Raw genomic sequence first — 20,295 nt, 5'->3', positions numbered from 1 at the left:
TCCTGGACCTGCTTGTTTCACAATAACTTGCCTTTATCTGGTTCATAAAACTAAAATTATAGTTTCCCTTTCTCCAGACACAAGTACAAATAAGAGTAAAATCTAGGACTAATCTTGACAAACACAGCTTTAAATTAAAGACACCTATAAATCACATGACTGATTAAAGGTTCCAGGAGTCATTTTTTCTTTAATTAAATTTTTAAAAATGTTTATTTATTTTTGAGAGAGGGAGAGAGACAGAGCATAAGCTGCGGAGGGGCAGAGAGAGGGAGACACAAAATCCAAAGCAGGCTCCAGACTCCTAACTGTTAGCACAGAGCCCAATGTGGGGCTCCAATTCACAAACTGCAAGATCATGACCTGAGCTGAGGTCAGACATTTAACCAACTGAGCCACCCAGGCACCCCTCCAGGAGTCGTATTTTATTGTAAAGTCTCCTATTTCAAGCAAGAAGCACCTGCAAGATTGTGTGGGGTGGGAGGGTGGGGGGGTGGATTTGGAACACAAGATCACACTCTATTCAAGTGCCATTCATCATGTCACAGGCTAACATGATCTAGTGTGTTCTTGGTGTAAAATCCTATTTCTTCTTACCACATCGTTCTGTCATTGCACCTATGTCATCTGAATGCTTATATAATGCTAGTGATTAGAAGTTGGTGGGGAAAATTCAAGCTGGAAGGCTAAAGGTTAAGTGCTTCTATTGAGGACTAAAAGAAAGGCATAGATAAGATGTCCAGACAGCAGGCCCTTGATAAAAAAACAAAATCTGGTTAAGATATTAAGACTTTAATCTAGAATCCTAAAGGGGCACCTGGGTGGCTCAGTCGGTTGACCGTCTGGCTTCGGCTCAGGTCATGATCTCACGGATCGTAGGTTAGAGCCCCACGTCGGGCTCTGTGCTGACAGCTTGGAGCCTAGAGCTTGTCTTCAGATTCTGTGTCTCCCTCTCTCTCTGACCCTCTCCTGCTCATGCTGTCTATTTCTCTCTCTCTCTCTCAAAAATAAATAAAACATTACCAAAAAAAAAAAAATCTAGAATCCTAAAGACTCATTAGCTTATAATTATTTTGCTGGTGAAATTGCTTTACATACATGCAGGGTCATAAATGATTGACATTTCTAAACCAGGGAAGAATTTGTTCCATCTTTCAAGCACAGATCTTACTATCAAAGCAAGGTATATTCAATGTAGAAAAATTAAAATATGGAAATAGGCAACTGAAAACACATGCCCCAAATCTTCCCAATGAAAGAGAGAATCTAGTAATACTGTGGTCTAAGGGCATTTAGACCACTTCTATGCATGCATCCCAAATGCATAGTTTTCTAAACTCTTTTTTTTCCACAGAGTACAGTGTGAAAGTCCTTCCATGTCACCAAAAGTTCATTTACCATATCATTTTAATAAGCATGGTATTTTACAAACAGATTAACCAATCCTGTACTGTGGACATGGGAATTGTTCCCAGTTTTCCTCTATTAGAAGCAGCATGGCGATGAACATCTCTGCAGTTAAATCTTTGCACACATGCTTCCACATGTAGAGATAAATCACTGCAGGATACAAAGGAAGAAGGCAAAAGTGGATGAAGAAAAGTCCACGTGTAGAGATGAATCACTGCAGGATACAAAGGCAGAAGGCAAAAGTGGATGAAGAAAAGTGGAATCACTGTTTCACCTAATAATTAAAAAGGAAGCTTGGGACACCTGGGTGGTTTAGTCGGTTGAGTGTCCAACTTTGGCTCAGGTCCCCATCTCCTGGTTTTTGAGTTTGAGCCCTGCATCGGGCTCGCTGCTGTCAGTGCAGTCCCCTTCTCTCTGTCCCTCCCCTGTTCATGCTCTCTCAAAAATAAACAAACATTTATAAAAGAAGCTTTTGACAGAAGGTGGGAGATTAGAAAAGGAGAGGCAGCCAGCAGTCCCCTAAAAGATGAAGGCCGCTCTGGGATAGCAACTGGTCTTGCAGAACTACTCTTAAGAACCCATTTGCAATCTTAGTCCTTGTAAGAGTTAAGTCTCTGAGGTCCTTGCTTAAAGTTTAAACCATTCCCAGAACTGTTTAAATAACTGGGGCACGGAAGTTTTAGGACCAAATGGTCCTGATGTTTAGAAAAACAAGAACTACTCTTAGTCTGTGCTAAGGAGCCATGGAAGTGAAATCAACCACCTGGTCTGGTTGAGCAACTGTACAGAAAATAGGCAACAAAGCAGCCATAGAGCAGGCAAATGCCCTTCGGTGAGGAGAAAGTCCATCTGGTTTGATAAATTCCATGTTTGGACTAGAAAGATCTTTAGTAACAATAAACATTTTTTCTCTTTCTCTCTGAAGACACTCTAAATATTTTAACTCAAGTTTTCCCTTGTAGATCTGAAACTATAGCCAACTTAATCATTCTGGGTTTATTTTTTAATTTTGCTTCTCTTTCTTCCCTCTCCTGGCTAGTCTTTTTATGATTTTCCTTTTTTTAGACTTCCAAATGCCTGGACAAGAAATACATTTAGATTAGTGATTTCTAGTACTTTTTGACAGCAATGTGGAGAAGTGTCAGGCAAAACTGGAACTAAAAGCAAAATTAATTCTGATGGCAGAGGCGAGTAAAGAAAAAAATTTGGCTAACTTACAGACATTTACAAAACAGAATTTATGGTTTCTTGCTTTTATGTCCATGAAGGCTAAAAATAATGTTCACATGGAAAAACCAGTAGACTGGGGATTCAGTCAAAAGATCTTGGTTCCAGCCTCAGTTCTGCCAACTAACTTTATGGCATGACCTTGGGGCAGTCGTTTCTTCATTTCTCTTCTGGGCCATAAGTTCCTCACTTTAAAATCTTAAAGTCTAGGGGTGTTTGGGTGGCTCAGTGGGTTAAGCGTCCGACTTCGGCTCAGGTCATGATCTCACAGTTCGTGGGTTCGAGCCCCGTGTCGGGCTCTGTGCTGACAGCTGGCTCAGAGCCTACAGTCTGCTTCAGATTCTGTATCTCCCTCTCTCTCTGACCCTCCCCTGCTCACGCTGTTTTTCTCTTTCTCAGAAATAAATAAAACATGAAAAAAAAGTAAAAAAAAAATCTTACAGTCTACAGGCACCTGGGTGGCTCAGTTGAGTAAGTGTCTGGCTTCGGCTCAGGTCATGATCTCGTCGTTGGTGAGTTCAAACCCTGTATTGTCAGTGCAGAGCCTACTTGAGATTCTCTCTCTTTCTATGTCTCTCTCTGCCCCTCTCCCACTTGCTCTCTCTCTCTTCTTCTCTCAAAATAATAATAAATGTAAAAAAATTAATAAAAAGATAAAACAAAATCTTAAATTCTGGGGTTTAATACAAAATTGTCTCAGAGAAATTCCGCTAATGGATAGCAATTTCTGATAATTATCACATACTTCTGAAAAGGCTTTTAGTGGCAATCTTTTTAAAAAAATTTTTAATGTTTATTTTTGAGAGAGAGAGTGAGTGAGAGAGCTAGGAAGGGCAGAGAGAGGAGACATAGTATTCACAAAGCAGGCTCCAGGCTCTGAGCTGCCTGCACAGAGCCTGATGCAGTGCTCAAACTCTTGAATCATGAGGTCATGACCTGAGCCGAAGTTGGATGCTCAACTGACAAAGCCACCTAGGTGCCCCTGAAATCTTTCTTTTTTTAAAAAAGCACTTCAACATAAGGTTTCTGTCACTAAATTTGCTCGCTTTGTTTTTTTATTTGGTAACTTTTAGTTTAATTCATGTGGGTTATTAAATTATTAATTAACAAGGTTTAAATCTATAAGCTTTCAGTGCACTGGACTAGTTAAAATGAGATTTTTGGAAGAACAACCAGGTTTCAACTGAGCCCATTCTCTATTACTTGAGTATTATGAGGTTCATACTTTATTTGTTATGTTGTCACTTTCACTGAGTTTTGCAAAGTTCTGTTCAGGTACAAGACTCACAGTGGTATTTAACAAAATTATGTCACCAATGTATGTTAGTGGATTAATGAATAAATTTAGGTACGGAAACAGCAATAAAAATTCAAGCCATCTCACTGTAAATACTGAGAGGATAATATGACAAACCTCATAAGGAAGTAACAGATAAGAAAAAAAATCTTAAAACTACTTCCAAGTCTTGGAAGTCAGTCTTGGCCTCAGAAAAACTTTGGAAATATAAAGTTGCTTACCTTTTCCTGGGAGAACCATTTTTCCAGTACAAGAAGCCAGACCCAGGCTAATCTTTGAGGGTTGATGTCTTGTCCACATCTGAAAAATGTATAAAAAAAAAAAAAAAAGAATTTCTGAACAAATAGTTTCTATTGACCTTTTCTTTTTTGTAACCCAAGATTTGGATTTCACTGCTCAGTCTGTTTTAAACCTAAACAGGCAAGACACTGTACTAATGAGAAATTTTCAAGTGCATATGATAGATCAATAAAACTAGAACCAGAATAGTGCTAGATTTCATTAAAAACAAAAACAAAAAAAAACCAAAAAAAACAAAAGGGAAAAAAGTCTCACCCCTACTTCCTACCTCTACCTCCCTATCTAGTCTTTATTATTATTATTATTTAATTTTTTAAAAGTGTTTTTATTTTTGAGAGAGAGACAGAGCATTAGCAGGGGAGGGGCAGAGAGAGAGAGACGCAGAAACTGAAGCAGAGTGCAGGCTCTGGGCTGTTAGCACAGAGCCAGAAGTGGGGCTCAAACTCATGGACTGTGAGATCATGACCTGAGCCAATGTTGGAGCCCAATTGACTGAGCCATGCAAGCACCCCTAGTCTTTATTATTTTTAAACAAAATAACATTATATAGAAAACCATAAAAAGCAAAGCTCCCTAAAGTATATTTTTGAAGAAACTGAATCAAGTAGTCTTAAAGAAAAAAACGAATTTCATAAATATTTATTAACTCTATGCTAAAAACAGGGTTACAGGAATGTAAAAGGGTTTCTTTGCATAATTTAGATAGCAACTGGCTAGAACCCAAATTTAAGGGGAAAAAATAAATGGAAAAAATGATTTAAGTTTCTACTCTCTATATACTAATACAATATAATATAGCTACCAAAGTAAGGAAAAGTGAGGGAAAGACTAAATAGCACATTTAACTGTTATACTACTAGCTGTTAACAGCACTGCCAGGAAGAGTTTCATTAAAAATTTAGATCGAGAACAGTGGTTGCCAGGATAAAAGGAGGGGTCAAAATACAAAGAGGTAATCCCACGAAGTGAGGGAATTCTTTTGTGGTGATGGAAAAGTTCTGTATTTTGATTTTACTGGTAGTTACATAATCTGTACATGGATAAAACTGCACAAAACTATGCACATAAAAACAAATGCACATTAAAAAAATGCTAAAAACTGAATAAGGTCTGTAGTCTAGTTAACAGTAATGTATCAACGTCAGTTTCTTGATTTTGATATTGTACAATAGGTATACGAGATACTGCAATTAGGGGAAGCCGGGGAAGGTTACTCTTTGTATTTTGTTGCACTTTTTGTGAATGTAAAACTTATTTATATAATTTTTAATATTTACATAATTATTTCAAAATAAAAACTTTAAGTGAATTAACTTCTAATCCTTTGTTAAAACTACTATATCATAAACAAAAAGGGAGCAGCGTTTGCTTTTCTGGACGCAAAGAAAATGCTTTTCAATGCAGTTCGACCATCTACTTTTATGATAATAATCAAGAAATGGTGGTTTCAGGCACATTTTGCTGGCAAGGATTAACTGCAGTTTCAGATGATAATTTAAAGTCAACATTGATTAAGTAATAAACATGTATTATAGATGTAAGTTTTCAGAGCATATGAAATACAGTCTGCCTCTGCTAATTTTTCAGAGACTAGGTAACCAGAGCTCAAATACTGACCTTGTGTCTCCCACCCTGTGACTGCCTGGGAAGACGAGAGATCCCTTACCTCAGCTGATCTGGACACACCACCAGCGCCTGAAGTATATCTTCCACCTTCTTTGGGATATCCCCCTGTGCCTCATGTAGTTGAGGTACACATGCCTGTGCCAGCTCCCATTCTCCTCTGCGAAGGCACTCACAGAAAAATCCATAAAGCTGCTTCTGAGAAGCAGTTTCCTCTTTTCCAAATGGATGATGCATTTTCCCAGCACAGAGTGCAGGGAGATAGAAAGAGATGAATTACGCAGAACACATTGTCAATTTTCTCATTCGTGGAGCACCTCCTAGAAACAATATACATCACAATGAAGGAGCTATATCTAGACAAACTAATAACTACTAGCCTGGCTGGGAAAAGCGGAACTTACTTCCCTAATTATCGTTTTAAGTTTGATTTGACGTGTTACTATCTCTTTTTGAGAAGTTCCACCTTTCCCCGAGGGGTGGATCCCATCTCTCTACACACATCCAACATTTAATTAATATTAATAGTCGATTTAGCTCGGGGCGCAGACCCATAAATCCACTTTCATGTTCCCCACTTAACTTTAGACCCAGTCCGGCTCCAAATGCCCAGGTGGGTCACCTCCCTAAGGATGAGAAACGCAGCAGGAACCTCCCTAGTTTGAGCCCTCACTTAAGGTGGAGGAGTGAAGATCCGCAGATGAGTCTGTGTGAGAGCTGGAGGACAGTGGGGATTGGAGTGCAGGGACGCTCCCTACAGGGGTCGTGGAGAGCGCCCCGGTCTTCTCTGGGGCGTCTTACACTCACCTGCTCCTGATACCCAAAGCAATAGAGCTTCCAGCGCAGCCATGTTTGAACGGAGTCAGGTGATAGATCCCATTCGGGAGGTTGCCGGAGGGCGGGGTGGGGTGGGACGACTGACAGAGGCTACTCCTATTGGTCAACGAAGGGAAGATGCAAATAAGGCGCCATATTTGTTTGGGTCACGTGACGTCACTTCTTTGGACTAGAGAAAGCTAGGACAAGCAGAGTCAACCAGCTACCTGGCTAAGGACCATTCCTTTCAGTTTTGACCTCACCTCCGCTCGATACTTTCAGTTCTGCATTCGGCGGAGCGGGTAGCAGAAATATCAGTGTCCCTTGATTGTTTTCATCTCTTTTACTCCATAGCGTTTGAAGTCAGCTTTTACGAAGTGCCCGCCAGTGACAGTGTTTTGCCAGGCCTTGGGGATTCCCAGAGCAAGGAGACCTGGATACTCCTCCATTGATATTTTATCCACTTGGCTTCTGTTATCATCGCAGAATCCTGCGTTCTTAATTCCCATTTTCTGCCTAACTCCATTGATTTGCTCATTTACCCGACAACCGTTAATTGAACGATGTCCTAGGCCCTCCCTACTTTTCAGGCTGAATAAATTGCGGAACTTGTCCTCGAGTTCACAGTCTAGTAACATGGGCAGGTCAGTAATTAGGATACAGTAGGCTAAATTATAAGATAGAAGTATGCACTCGAGATATGAGAGCAAAGAGTGGGCAAAAGCTTTTTCGCAAAATAATAGTGTAATCTGAAACCAAGTAACAGTTCCCCTTTACACCGAAACTTCGGTGGTTTCCTTCATGGGCTTCTTAAACTACAGACTCTTAACGTTTCCCCATTATGTGTTTTCAGCTTGAGCAATTTCACTCAGCATTTCCCAAATTATTTCACCGCCAAAGTGTGGTGAAAAAAGCAAACCCTAAAAAAGCAAACCCAAACAAATCCAAGGTCTCCTCCAAGACCTTTTCTACTATAGGTGAATGAAAACTAACATGTCTTTTTGGTCCATTATGCATTTTTAAATGTAGTGACAAAAAAAGAAAAGAGACAATTCCAAGCAAGGTTTTCCCTGGCTTCATTTTCCTCTTGCTGATGTTTCTCTTCCGGATTTTGATAACCACTATATTGAGAAACGGATTCATTGACTTATTGTAGTGTGAACTACAATTCCCAGCAAGCAGTGGAATCAACCTGGGACTCTGCCTACCTCTGATTGGATATTTCACCCGAGTGACCACCCAATCGGCATTTGGGTTGTTGCTTTGCGGCGCTTTCCGCGGGGAACTGTGAGGGGTGGGGGAAACTTTGAAAGTTGGATGCTACAGACCCGGTACTGGAAAGTTTCGTGTGGGGGGCATTTGTGGGGATATGGGGTGTGCTCATTTTTTCCTGCTCTCTCTCCGGCCCCCTCTCTGTTATTACTTTCGGGGTGGCGGAGAATCTCTCTTTGGTCCCGTACACTCCCCCTTAGGCCTGAGGCATCTTAACGGGAACTCCGCCGCAAATCTGGGAGCTTCTGGCCTTCCTTTGTGGGGGTTGCTGGGACAGTGCTCCTTGCTGGAAAAAAGTTCTTTTTAGGGGATTCTAGAGTGACGTTTTCGCCTCTTGATGCCCCACTCTCTTCTCCCACTTGCGGTTTCTTGGGAGTCTCGGCGGGGGAGCCCGTCCTTAAGGGAACATTGGGGTCTGCTCGCCTTCTGTGGTACTGAAGAAGAGGTGGTTAAAGCGTGGAATCTGGAATTCTATGTCTAGATTCGAATGCGGACTCCACCATTTGCTAGCTGATAGACTTCACGCACGTTTTTCAACTCAATGCCACAGTATCCTTAGTCTGTAAAATGGGCTCAAACATCGAAAGCTCTTGGAACAGTAGTTGGCACGTAATAAGGGCTCAATAAATATTAGCTATTATCGTTGCTTACAGTTTTCACTGAACATTTTCCGTGAGGATTTTTACTTTGTTGAGGAGGAAAGGTTTCAGCCTTCGGGACAGACGATCTTTCCTCAGCCTTGATTACACGTGCGGCCATGTGGGTACGCACACACACAGCTGGAATTTAACAGTCTCTGGTGGAAGAAACAAACACGCACGCTGTAATAATATGTTAATAAGATTATCCAACAAATGCGTATAATGTATGATGAACACATTGGAGTGAAAGAGATTGACTTGGGGGCAAGTTTTGCGGAGGGAAGTCAGGGAGTCAGGATGGCGCTTGTGTAACCTATCAATATACAGTATTGTGGCTGCAGAGCAGATGAGGAGAGGCAACAAACAATGTTTTGCTGAGGGAATTGCTGATGGTAATGGTTGTTAACCTTGAACTCTGTGTGTCAGGCACCATCCAAATCTTCTAACCTTCACTACATTCCTATGAGGTATTTGAATTACCTTTGTTTTACTGATGAGGAACTGAAGGCACCAGGAGGGGCAGGATCTGGGCCTTGCCATCAGATGTATGAAGGAGAAGGAAGTGAAGAGACGAGTTTAGGAAGGGTCTTTATGTGATCTTAAGAAGTGTGGAATTCATCCCGTGCTCTAATGGTCCCATGGAATGACAGTGACAAGATTGGAGCACAGTTTTAGGTAGCTGCCTCTGGCAGGATTGGGGCACTGACCTGACTTTTGCAGACCAGTTTGGTGCTTCTTCCTGTCTGCTTCCATAGCACATTTAAATGCCAATGCCAATGCCAGTACTTATCGTGTGACTGTAATAATTTGTGTATACATCTCTTTTCATCTTTTACTTTGAGTTCTCAAAGGGAAAGGAATATGATTAAATGATTGCTGTACCCCAGAACTCAGCAGCTCAGCAGAGTGTGTGATTAAGAAGGGTCTCCTGAAGGAGCAAATAAGTGTGTGTTTGTTTGTTTGTTTTTTTATGGTGCAGGGAATAACAAGAGGCAGTATGCAATAGTGCAGGCAAATGATGGGAATGGCCGTAAGAAGGCTGAGATAGCAGAATTGGTGATTGTTAAAGTCCAGGTAGTTTCGGTTCTTCTTTTTGATTCAATGTTATCAGCCTATATGGTGTTATTCCCCAGAACTACCTGATCTATAAAAACACTAAGAAGTGATATAGCAGATATTACTTGGTAAACTATTCAGGAAACATCAGTACAAATTTCCACTGAGAGAAATGAGAGGGATGTATTGTGTGTGTGACAGCGCACACGCACATATGCACATGAATGTGAAAAAAAGTGGGAGAGAGGGAAGGAGAGAATTAATTTGATTCAGAGAATTTAGATTTTATGTAGAAATTTGGGCAGGTGTCTACAGTCTCAGTCCTCTGTATTTTTGTTCCAAAGTGTTACTCCTTTTCTATTAATGATATTGTTTTATCTCCTGGAACAATGAAGAGTTCTTGTTTCTATTCTATCCAGAGGATTTCTTGTCATCTCAGTGAGATGCACAGCCTCTTCTCTGAATGCGTTATGAAAGGAATCACAGTGATTGTGTTCTAGCTTTCCAAAGGCAAATATTTCATGAGCCTCATTTAGTCCTAGTGAGGTTCAACAGTAAGAGTGAAATTTAATTGCATGTGGGAATGTGAGCAGCTAATACAATTAAAAAAAAAAAACTATTTCAGTTTGTAAGTAAGACCTGAAATAATAATATCTCATTTGATTTGCAGGTTTGTTTTGCCTCAGAAAAAGGAGAGGTTAAATATGATAATGGACTTGGAGTAGGGGTATGCTGGTTAAGAGGATGAACCTTAGAGTCACTCCCTGAGTTGAAATTCTGGATCCACCATTTACTTTTTCTGGTGACAATGGCATAGCTAACATCTAGGCATTAGTGTTCTCGTATGTAGAAAGTGGATCAATAATCAACCTTCCTTATAGGGCTATTGAGAAGATTAAATGTGTTAATTTATGTAAAGCTTTGGAACAGTGCCTGGTGTACATAGTAGGTGCTCAGTAAATTTATTATTGTTACAGTGCAATGAAAGTAAAGATTTTTTTAAAAGTTTATTTATTTTGAGATATAGCACATGAGCATGGGAGGGGCCGAGTGTGAGAGAGTGAGAGAGAGAGAATCCTAAGCACGCTCCACACTTACAGTGCAGAGCCCGAGAGGGCTCTATCTCCCGAATTGTGGGATCGTGACCGGTGTCAGAATCAAGCGTCAAATGCTAACTGATTGAGCCACCTAGGTGTCTGGACAGTAAAGACTTCCTAAGGAGTGCTGCTTGGAAATATTCCTTGAAAGTTAATTATACATCCAAATAAAATTTATGAATACATTGAAAACCCTAACATGCTATACAAATGTGAAGTGGTATCTTTATATTCATGTAGTAAATATAAAAGAATTGTGTGAAATGCACATTCTTATGTTGTCTTGTTTCTTTGTGTGCATGTTTGACAGACATTTAGAAAGATTCTATAGCCTTTATTTTATCAATAATATTTTAAATACTATGCATTTCGTTTGCATATGAAGAAGCTTGAAGAATTTTTTATATTGTAGTGTGTTTTGATAGCCTTTCTACTATTGCTTTAAAAAAATTTTTTTTAATGTCTTTATTTTATTTTGAGAGACAGAGACCGAGTGAGAGCAGGGGAGAGGCAGAGAGAGAGGGAGACACAGAATCTGAAGCAGGCTCCAGGCTCTGAACTGCCAACACAGAGCCTGATATGGGGCTTGAACCTACGGACTGTGAGATCATGACCTGAGCCGAAGTCGGACGCTTAACTGACTGAGCCACACAGGGGCGCCTGTCTACTATTGCTTATGGTATTTTCTAATGCTTTTCAGGGTTCTCTTTCTGCTGCATCTTGAAAGCATGGGTAGCAAGAAACTCAGAAGAGTGGGCTTGTCGCAAGAGCTATGTGACCGTCTAAACAGACATCAAATTGTTACCTGTCAGGTAAAATTTATTTACTTTTTCTCACTGAGAAACTTTGAGTACAGTTAATCTTAAATATACCTTAATAACTCCTAAGTAAACCTGAAATGTGATAATTTAACTTTCTAAAAAATATGAATGATAGTGCTTCTCCATAGGCTATTTAACATTAAAAAAACAGTTGTTTTTTTTTTTTTTATTTGTGAGAGAGAGAGAGAGACAGCGTGAGCAGTGGAGGGTCAGAGAGAGAGAGATACAGAATCTGAAGCAGGCTCCAGGCTCTGAGCTAGCTGTCAGCACAGAGCCCAACGCGGGGCTTGAACCCATGAATCATGAGATCATGACCTGAGCTGAAGTCGGACGCTTAACCGACTGAGCCACCCAGGCGCCCCTGCATGGGCTGTTTTAAAATAAGAGGCTACTTGCCTGGGTGGCTCAGTCAGTCATAACTCTTGATTTTGGTTCAGATCATGATTTTTCTGTCTTGAGAATGAGCCCCACATTGGGCTTCCATGGGGCTTGGTGCTGGGTATGAAGCCTGCTTAAGATTCTCTCTCTCTTTCAAAAATAAAATAAAATAAAATAACAGGTCACTTAGGTTGTATTTCCAAATGTGATTTCTTTTACCCAAATTCCTATATTTTTGGATTTTGGGTCAGTGGAGAATGCTTATAGCATAATGTGAAGTATATTCATGCTATTTATTTGGGATTCTAGAGAAGTTTCATCCACTTGCAAGAAATTTTGCAGTTATATGAGAAATAGGACTCAAATGAAGAGATAATATTCAAAATGGATAATGTCTCCTGCAAGCAAGAAAAATTAATAGAATCATTTTCTTATCAGTGTAATAGGAGAAATGTATAGAGCAGATGTTGCATTTTTAAGCACAGTAGTGAAACAGATCCTTCTTAGGAGGTTAAAAAAGATTTAACGTGTTTGTTTGTTTTTAATTTTTGTTTATTTTTGAAAGAGAAAGGAGGGGAGGGGCAGTGAGAGAGGGGACAGATGATCCGAAGTGGGCTCTGTGCTGACAGTAGAGATCCCAATATGGGGCTTGAACTCACAAACCATGTGATCATGACCTGGGCTGAAGTCAGATGCTTAACTGACTGAGCCACCCAGGTGCCCCTAGATTTAACGTTTTGTATTAGGATTTAATCCTTAATAAGACAGATTTTCTCAGAGCATACAGCAATTTAAAAAAACTGCTTTGTGTGTTAGTGGTATTTTTGGTTCCTCTATTATACATTTAATAACCCTCATGTTCATACTTGGAAATATTCTTAAAAGTATGAGATTTAACATTTCATTCCATAGTCAGTTTTATTGTCTCTATTAAATACTTTTTCTGAATGGTCTCATAGCTCAGTAAGAAACTCATTTCAACCTGACACTTTCTGGGTATTTGTTTATGCCCGAACTGCAGCTCAGGGCAGTGCTCATATATACCTGGGTTGGAGGCTGCTGCTATGTGATGTTACTTGGTGTGTCCTCTGGTATATACTAACTAAATTAGAGAATTAGAAGATAAGATTATGGCATCATATCTTTTAGTTAAGGCATGTGTAAGGAGACATACTATAAGGAATATAGAAATCTTCAATCTGCAATAAATTATGAGCAGTGTCCATTGAAAGTTTCCTTTTAATTCCAGTATCTTTGTTGCACATATATGTTTAAAATATTCTTTTTATGTCTCTCTAGGACTTTTTATGTCTTTCGCCATTGGAACTTATGAAGATGACTGGCCTTAGTTATCGAGGTGTCCATGAACTTCTTTGTATGGTCAGCAGAGCCTGTGCCCCACAGATGCAAACGGTATATATACATATATATATATATATATTTATTATGTGTTGATTATGACTTTTATTTTGAGGTTATCCTTTATCTCATTTCAAATGTTTTTTGGGGGATGAGGCAAAAGCAAAAATAGATATGAACACCTCAAAAAAAGTTTTAAAAAAAGTTTTTAACTTTAATTTATTTTATTTTATTATTTTTTTTCCAAAGGACATTATGTTTATTTTTTTTTTTCATAGTTTATTTTCAATTTGGTTTCCATATAACACCCAGTGCTCATCCCAACAAATGCCCTCCTCCATGCCCATCAACCCCCTCCCCCCGCCCCCACTCCCATCAGTCCTCAGTTTGTTCTCAGTATTCAAGAGTCTCTCATGGTTTGTCTCCTTTCCTCTCCCCAACTACTTTTTCCCCTTCTCCTCCCCCATGGTCATCTATTAAGTTTCTCCTGATCCACTTATAAGTGAAAACATACAGTATCTGTCTTTCTCTGCCTGACTTATTTCGCTCAGCATTAACACCCTCAAGTTCCATCCATGTTGCTACAAATGGCCAGATTTCATTCTTTCTCATTGCCATGTAGTATTCCATTGTATAGATAAACCGCATCTTCTCCATCCATTCGTCAGTTGATGGACATTTAGGCTCTTTCCATGATTTGGCTATTGTTGAAAGTTCTGCTATGAACATTGAGGTACATGTGCCCCTATGGTTCAGCACTCCTGTATCCCTTGGGTAAATTCCTAGTAGAGCTATTGTTGGGTCATAGGGGAGTTCTACTGTTAATTTTTTGAGGAACCTCCACACTGTTTTCCAGAAGGGCTGTACCAGTTTACATTCCCACCAACAGTGAAGGAGGGTCCCTGTTTCTCAACATCCTTGCCAGCATCTATATAGTCTCCTGATTTGTTCATTTTAGCCACTCTGACCGACGTGAAGTGGTATCTCAGTGTGGTTTATTTCCCTGATGGTGAGTGATGCTGAGCATTGTTTCATGTGAATGCCTCAAAAATATTGACTCTTGGGGCACCTAGGTGGCTCAGTTGGTTGATGTCCAATTTTGGTTAGGTCATGATCTTGCATTCTGTGAGTTCAAGCCCTACTTTGGGCTCTGTGCTGACAGCTCAGAGCCTGAAGCCTGCTTTGGATTTTGTGTCTCCCTCTCTACTCTCTCTCTCCCTCCCCCAGTCATGCTCTGTCTCTCTGTCTCAAAAATAAATAAATGTTTTGAAAAAAAGATTGACTCTTGGGGTTCCTAGGTGGCTCACTCGGCTAAACATCCAACTCCTAATTTCGGCTCAGGTCTCATAGTTCGTGGGCACTATCACCAGGAAGCCTGGCTGGGATTCTGTGTTTCCTTCTCTCTCTGCTTCTCTCTTTCTCTCTCACTCTCTCTCTCTCAAAAATGGATGGATAAATATTTAAAAGAAATATTGACTCTTATACCGTAGAACTAGTCCTTTAATGAAAATATATGCAAAAAATTTATGTCGTTTATAAGCTCATGGGAGACAGTTCCTAAATATGGGAATGAGAAGGCAACAGTTTTTCCCTGTAGCTGATATTGATGTTTCAAAAGGTCATCTTTGTCTTTTGTTTGTTTGGGTAGGATTTGTGGACTTCACGGTTAAATTATAATACACTCCTAATTTTAGAATGCTCCTGTCTTTGTAATACCAACTTTTATTATCATCAGCCTGTGTCATAAAATACGCATATTGGATTTATATTGCTTATTGATTGAATATATACTACTTAAAAACTTTTCTCACTCTTGGGAAAGTTAAAAGTCTTTTTATAACAAATTCTCATCAAGTACTATTATTTCATACTTTCTGTCTCATAACTTTAGCTTTTCAAAATGTAGGTTTAGTGCATGGTAGAAAAGACCCTCTTTTCCCAGAATAAGAGTACCTAGAAATCTGTTAAGTGCTTTGCAAATGTATTTATTTAGGTGGATTGTAGATCACTTACCTTACTATCTTATATCGAAATTTAGTCACCACGGAGCAATAAAGTGGAGTTCAATTCTATGAGGTAGGAAGGAAGGGATGTTAGTGTCATTTGAAACTTCTGAAATTAATGAATAGATAAAAATATTTTCTATTGTTCAGATTTAGCTTGTGATCTAAGAAAATACCTCAAAGCCAGAGTAGTCAGAAGGAGAATTTGAATTAGAGTTAGGAATTGGCACTGTCTTAGCTTTGTCATTGACCTCGGAGCTTTGAGTAGCCCACTTTATTTTATGGGAGAAGTAAGCTAAAATAGTAAATGATGATTCTGGGACCAGGTTTAAATTAACTTATTACTATTTTGAAGGTTGTAGAGCACCAACAAAGTGTTTTAATTTGATGTATGTCATTCTATGTGTTCGGTTGATACCTACGGCATATTTAGTTAGAGAATTAAATAATAGAGCATGTGGAGGAAATTCACCTGTAGGCTCCACTTGCATCACCACTTTAGCTGCAGTATCAATGCCATTCCAAATGCCACCTCAGGAAGCCATCATTTCCCTTTGTTGTGCATTCACTCTTGTAGCATTCTTTAGATTTGAGTCTTGTGTTAAACATTGGCTTAGCCTCCGTTTGTTTTTCCAGAGAAGATTTTTTTGTTCATTTATGTATTTCTTTAGTATTTATTGAGTGCCAGGCATGAGGATATTATAGTGAGCATGGTAATGTTCCTCATGCAGCTTACAGTCTCATGGGAGAAGTCAGACATTAAACACATGACTACATAAATAATTAGTTTAGTCATGCTAAGTCCTATGAAGGAAAATTACAAAAAGCTCTGAAACTTAATAACAGGGAACTTTACTTAGTTTAGGGGTCAGGAAGGGCTCCTCCAAGGAAGCGACACTTTGGCTGAAACCTGAAGGTTAGATAGGGGAGAGACAGGCCAAGTTGGGAAAGGACGTGAGCAGAGAGGAGTTTGCAGGCAGTGGAAGCAGGAAATGTAAAGACCCTGTGAAGAGAGAGAGCATATGCTTGCATGGCAGTAAAATCAGCAGGTGTGCATGGAGCACAGCAGTGAGGAACAGAGTGACCTCAGAGGTGAAGTCAGAGAAGTAAGCAAGAGTCAGATCGTGGGGCCTGCAGACCATGTAAAGGATTTTGGACTTTATTCTGCAGGCAATGAGAAGTCATAAAAGGGTATAATCTAATATATATTTTTAAAAACTCAGTCTTGAACATAGACAAGTGATTGAAAAGGAGCAGGGAAATATTCATGAAGACCAGTTAGGTATCTATTCCTATATTCTAAAGAGAAAGTGATTGTGACATGGATTGTTAGTATGGTGTTGACCCAGATGGCATAATGTCAGTTATGATGAGAGATATTTAGGAGGTACAGTGAGGAGGACTGGTGATTGTTTGGCTGTGGGTGGTGAGGTACAAGAAAGTGACAGATGATTCCATGATTTTTGCTTTAGGAAACTGGGTAGTACCAGTTCCTGAGATAAGGAATGTTGGAAGAGTATCAGGCTTGAGGGAGGCAGACCATGAACTTAATTTAGTACTTGTCAAATGTGAGTTGCTTGTGAAACATCAAGTGAAGATGCAGACAGGTTGTTAATATAGGGACCTGGAGTGTAAAAGAGAGCTCTGTAGTAAAAGCACGCATTTGGGAGTCATCACTGTAAATATGGTAATGAGATAAGCATATTCAAGACCAAGACCTGAATGAAGCCCACATTTTAAGATTAGATAATGAGAAGTCTAAGAAGAAGAAGCAGCCACCAAAGTAGAAGAAAAACAGGTGAAGTGTCATACTAAAATACTCATTTTTGTTTCATTTATATACATACTATCATTTCTGAAGTCTTATTTTGTTTGTTCATTTTAGTCTTTGTGTTACTACACCTATTGTAGTGATTAGTGCACTTACGTTGCAAGGGAAATACTTTAATGTTGACAGATTTGGCTGCCTTTACATGTTTGATAAAGTGTCCCCAAGTCCACCAGTGTTGCCTGATGATAGATTGTAGACAATATTGGAGACAGTTTCTAAATCAGGTGCATACCACATGACTTTTTTCTGTAGCTTTTTTTTTTTTAAATATACCTGAATATAACCTTAGAGAAATGTGATTATCCATGGTTTAACTGATCTAACAATTTAATAGGTAAGATTACACAGGAGTTGGCACATTTAGGACTCATAAGTATTAATATGCTGGTCTTCATACATCCTCACAGAAGCAGAAGAGCCTTGAATTTGATACATAAATTTATTAAATTTTAAACTTTAGGTCATTAGAAACTGTTGGCTTATTATCAATTCCCAGAGTTTATCATAGTATAAGGTGTGCAGTAGGTACTCAGTGTCTGTAGAATGAATGAATGGTTATAGTTTTATGGCTTGACCACAGTTTATTTGGGCAATTTAATAAAATACTAGTAATTTTTATTGTTAGAAATTGCAGAGCAAGCATTCTTAAACATTGCTGGGTATGAAGTCACATTAATCACATCTGTAAAGGCCCTTTTTCAAAATAAGGTAACATTCACAGTTTCCAGGGATTTGATGTGGATATCTTTTGGGGGTCGACTTCTCAGCCTTCCATATCTACCTTCAACTATTCTTCACAGACCAACCTTAGTTTGAAATGATAATGAACCTGCCATTCCTTGTTGCTCCCAGTATTGACTCCAGACTTTAACAAGGCTTTTTCATGATTTGGCTCCTGCTTCTTATTTATCCAGCCTCATCACTTGCCCCATTGTGACCATATTCCCATCTTTCAACCACTCTAAATGAACTCTTTATTTTTTTGTAGTTTTTATTCCCATTTTTCCCTTTTTTTGTATGTTCTGTCTCTTTGACAGGAATATGCACCTTTCCTTTGCTTAACAGCTATTTCACAATTTAGCTCAGACATCCAGTTTTCGCATGAAGTCTTCCTACATCACAAAATCTAGATCAGGTCTACTGTCCCTGTATTTCTCCTTTTCTGTTACAATATCTCTAATAACTGTATTGTAACTGTCTAGTTTCCAGTCCTGGCTTCAATTGCTGGGTGACTATGTACTGTGAGGGCAGGGGTCCTGTCTATTCTGTCATATCCCCATAGTCTAGCACTGTTTCTGGACATGGATTGAATATTTGATTCACAAATAAAAGTTTGAGGAAAAAAGAGGATTTGGGTTCCAGCTGCTAGAAATTGAAGTTTGGATTTGGTTTCTGTTTTCAAATAAACATGGATATTGAAAAGATTTTTTCTTTTTCTTGTTTAGGCTTATGGGTTAAAGATGCAAACATCTGCCTCTCTCTCTCCAGTGGTCTTAGCCACGACTCTTTCTGCGTTGGATGAAGCCCTGCATGGTGGAGTGGCTTGTGGATCTCTCACAGAGGTAAAGGACAAACTTTCCAAACCTCCCACAAACCTATAACCTTCAGAGCCAGGGGAAAAAGTTTAGTTGAAAAAACAAATTATTTTGTACCTCAAGGGCATGGTTCTTCACTCAGTACCTAGTACAGTTGCTTTGCAAAACTACGATGTTCAGAACAATCCTTGCTGACCACCGGAAGTCTCCTTAGGTTGCTGTTTCTTCAACTTAGAAAATGATGAGTATTAAACTGAAGTGAGCTGTTAGTTTCTGTTGTAGAAAAAATTTGGTTCTGTGATATGTTGTGGTGTTAGTTATGTCTTGTTGCAGAACAAATTACTTCAAAACTAAGTGGCTTAAAACAATAGTTAACTTTTATTATTTCTGTTGATTTGGGAGTGGCTTAGCTCGTAGATATTGGTGAAGGATGTGGTATCTCGAAGTCTTGGTGGGGTTGGAGAATGTTTTCAAGAGGACTCACTCACATGATTGGGAAGTTGATGGTGGTTGTTGGCAGGACACAGTTCCTCTCTAAGTGGGCTCTCCATAGGCTGCGTGAGTTCCTCATTCCATGATGGCTGACTTCCCCTAACGTGAGTAACCCAAAAGAGGCAAGGTAGAAGTGGCGATGCCTTTGATGATTTAGCTGTGGCAGTTACACATCGTAAACATCTGCCACATTTTCTTCCTTAGAAGCAAGTCATTAAGTACAACTCATGTTCAAGGAAAGAGAAATTTGACTCTACCTTTTGAAAGAAGTGGTGTCAAGAATTCGAGGACTTTTTTTTAATTGAAAAAGGTTGACATGTAACATTGTGTAAGTTTAAGGTTTTCATCGTATTACTTTAACATATACATTTATATGTTATAATCTGCTGATATAGTAGTATTTACAACATTACATAATTATAGTACAGTGGTATTGTCTATTCATTATATTGTGCATTAGATCTCTATGGGTTATTTACTAATTATAAGTTTGTGCCCTTAAACACCATCACTCTTGTCTTCCCACCCCTGCCCCCTGTTAACCATCAGTTTACTCTGTTTTTTAACAGGTTTAACTATTTTAGATTCCACATGTAATTGATATATAGTATGTTTCTTTCTCTGTCTGATTTATGTCACTTGTATAATGTGCTCAGGGTCTATCCATGTTGTTGCAAATGGGAGGATATCTTCCTTCCTCATGGCTGAATAATATTCCATTGTGTATATATGCCACACTTTTAATCCATTAATCTGTTAGTGGGCATTTAGGTTGTTTTTGTATCTTGGCTATTGAGAATACTCAATATTACTGTGATAAACATTGGGGTACAGATATCTTGATGAAATGCTGTTTTTATTTCCTTTGGGTATATATCCAGAAGTGAAATTGTTGAGTTGTATGTGGATCTATTTTTAATTTTTTTGAGGAAACTCTAAGTTTTCCATAGTGCGATTGCAGACTTTCAAAAACCACAACAGTTCTTTTACTTGCAAGCTGCATTGGCGTGCTTACTGGTCCTGGTGTGATGACTTGATGGACTTGCCAGAATGTTCCAGAGGAACTTCTTGTCTGAGAGTTCTAGGGGCCTAGATACTTTACACAAACTTCTAGGCAAGAGCAGACTCTTAACGTTC

General features: G+C 39.2%; 2 protein-coding genes across 2 annotated transcripts in view; one reads left to right on the top strand and one right to left on the bottom strand.

Moving 5' to 3' along the window:
• ZFYVE26 (zinc finger FYVE-type containing 26) overlaps window positions 1–6,703 on the bottom strand; it is a 67,711-nt gene extending 61,008 nt beyond the window's left edge. Inside the window, exons 1-3 of the mRNA XM_039240732.1 lie at window positions 6,665–6,703; window positions 5,901–6,177; window positions 4,156–4,234 (exon numbers count right to left, since the gene is read on the bottom strand). Of these exons, the coding sequence (XP_039096663.1) occupies window positions 4,156–4,234; window positions 5,901–6,094 (273 nt within the window). The 5' untranslated portion in view covers window positions 6,095–6,177; window positions 6,665–6,703. The remainder of the gene's footprint in view (window positions 1–4,155; window positions 4,235–5,900; window positions 6,178–6,664) is intronic.
• A 1,253-nt stretch (window positions 6,704–7,956) lies between these two features.
• The window catches only part of RAD51B (RAD51 paralog B), a 568,552-nt gene continuing 556,213 nt past the window's right edge, over window positions 7,957–20,295 (top strand). The window contains exons 1-4 of the mRNA XM_039240745.1: window positions 7,957–8,004; window positions 11,440–11,551; window positions 13,238–13,351; window positions 18,577–18,693. Of these exons, the coding sequence (XP_039096676.1) occupies window positions 7,991–8,004; window positions 11,440–11,551; window positions 13,238–13,351; window positions 18,577–18,693 (357 nt within the window). The 5' untranslated portion in view covers window positions 7,957–7,990. The remainder of the gene's footprint in view (window positions 8,005–11,439; window positions 11,552–13,237; window positions 13,352–18,576; window positions 18,694–20,295) is intronic.

The sequence above is a fragment of the Hyaena hyaena genome, unplaced genomic scaffold, assembly GCF_003009895.1.
Source record: "Hyaena hyaena isolate Hyena2069 unplaced genomic scaffold, ASM300989v1 scaffold_179, whole genome shotgun sequence".
Classification (NCBI taxonomy): Eukaryota; Metazoa; Chordata; class Mammalia; order Carnivora; family Hyaenidae; genus Hyaena; species Hyaena hyaena.
Note: the sequence above shows the minus strand (reverse complement) of the source record. Positions and strands in the feature narration are given on the sequence as shown.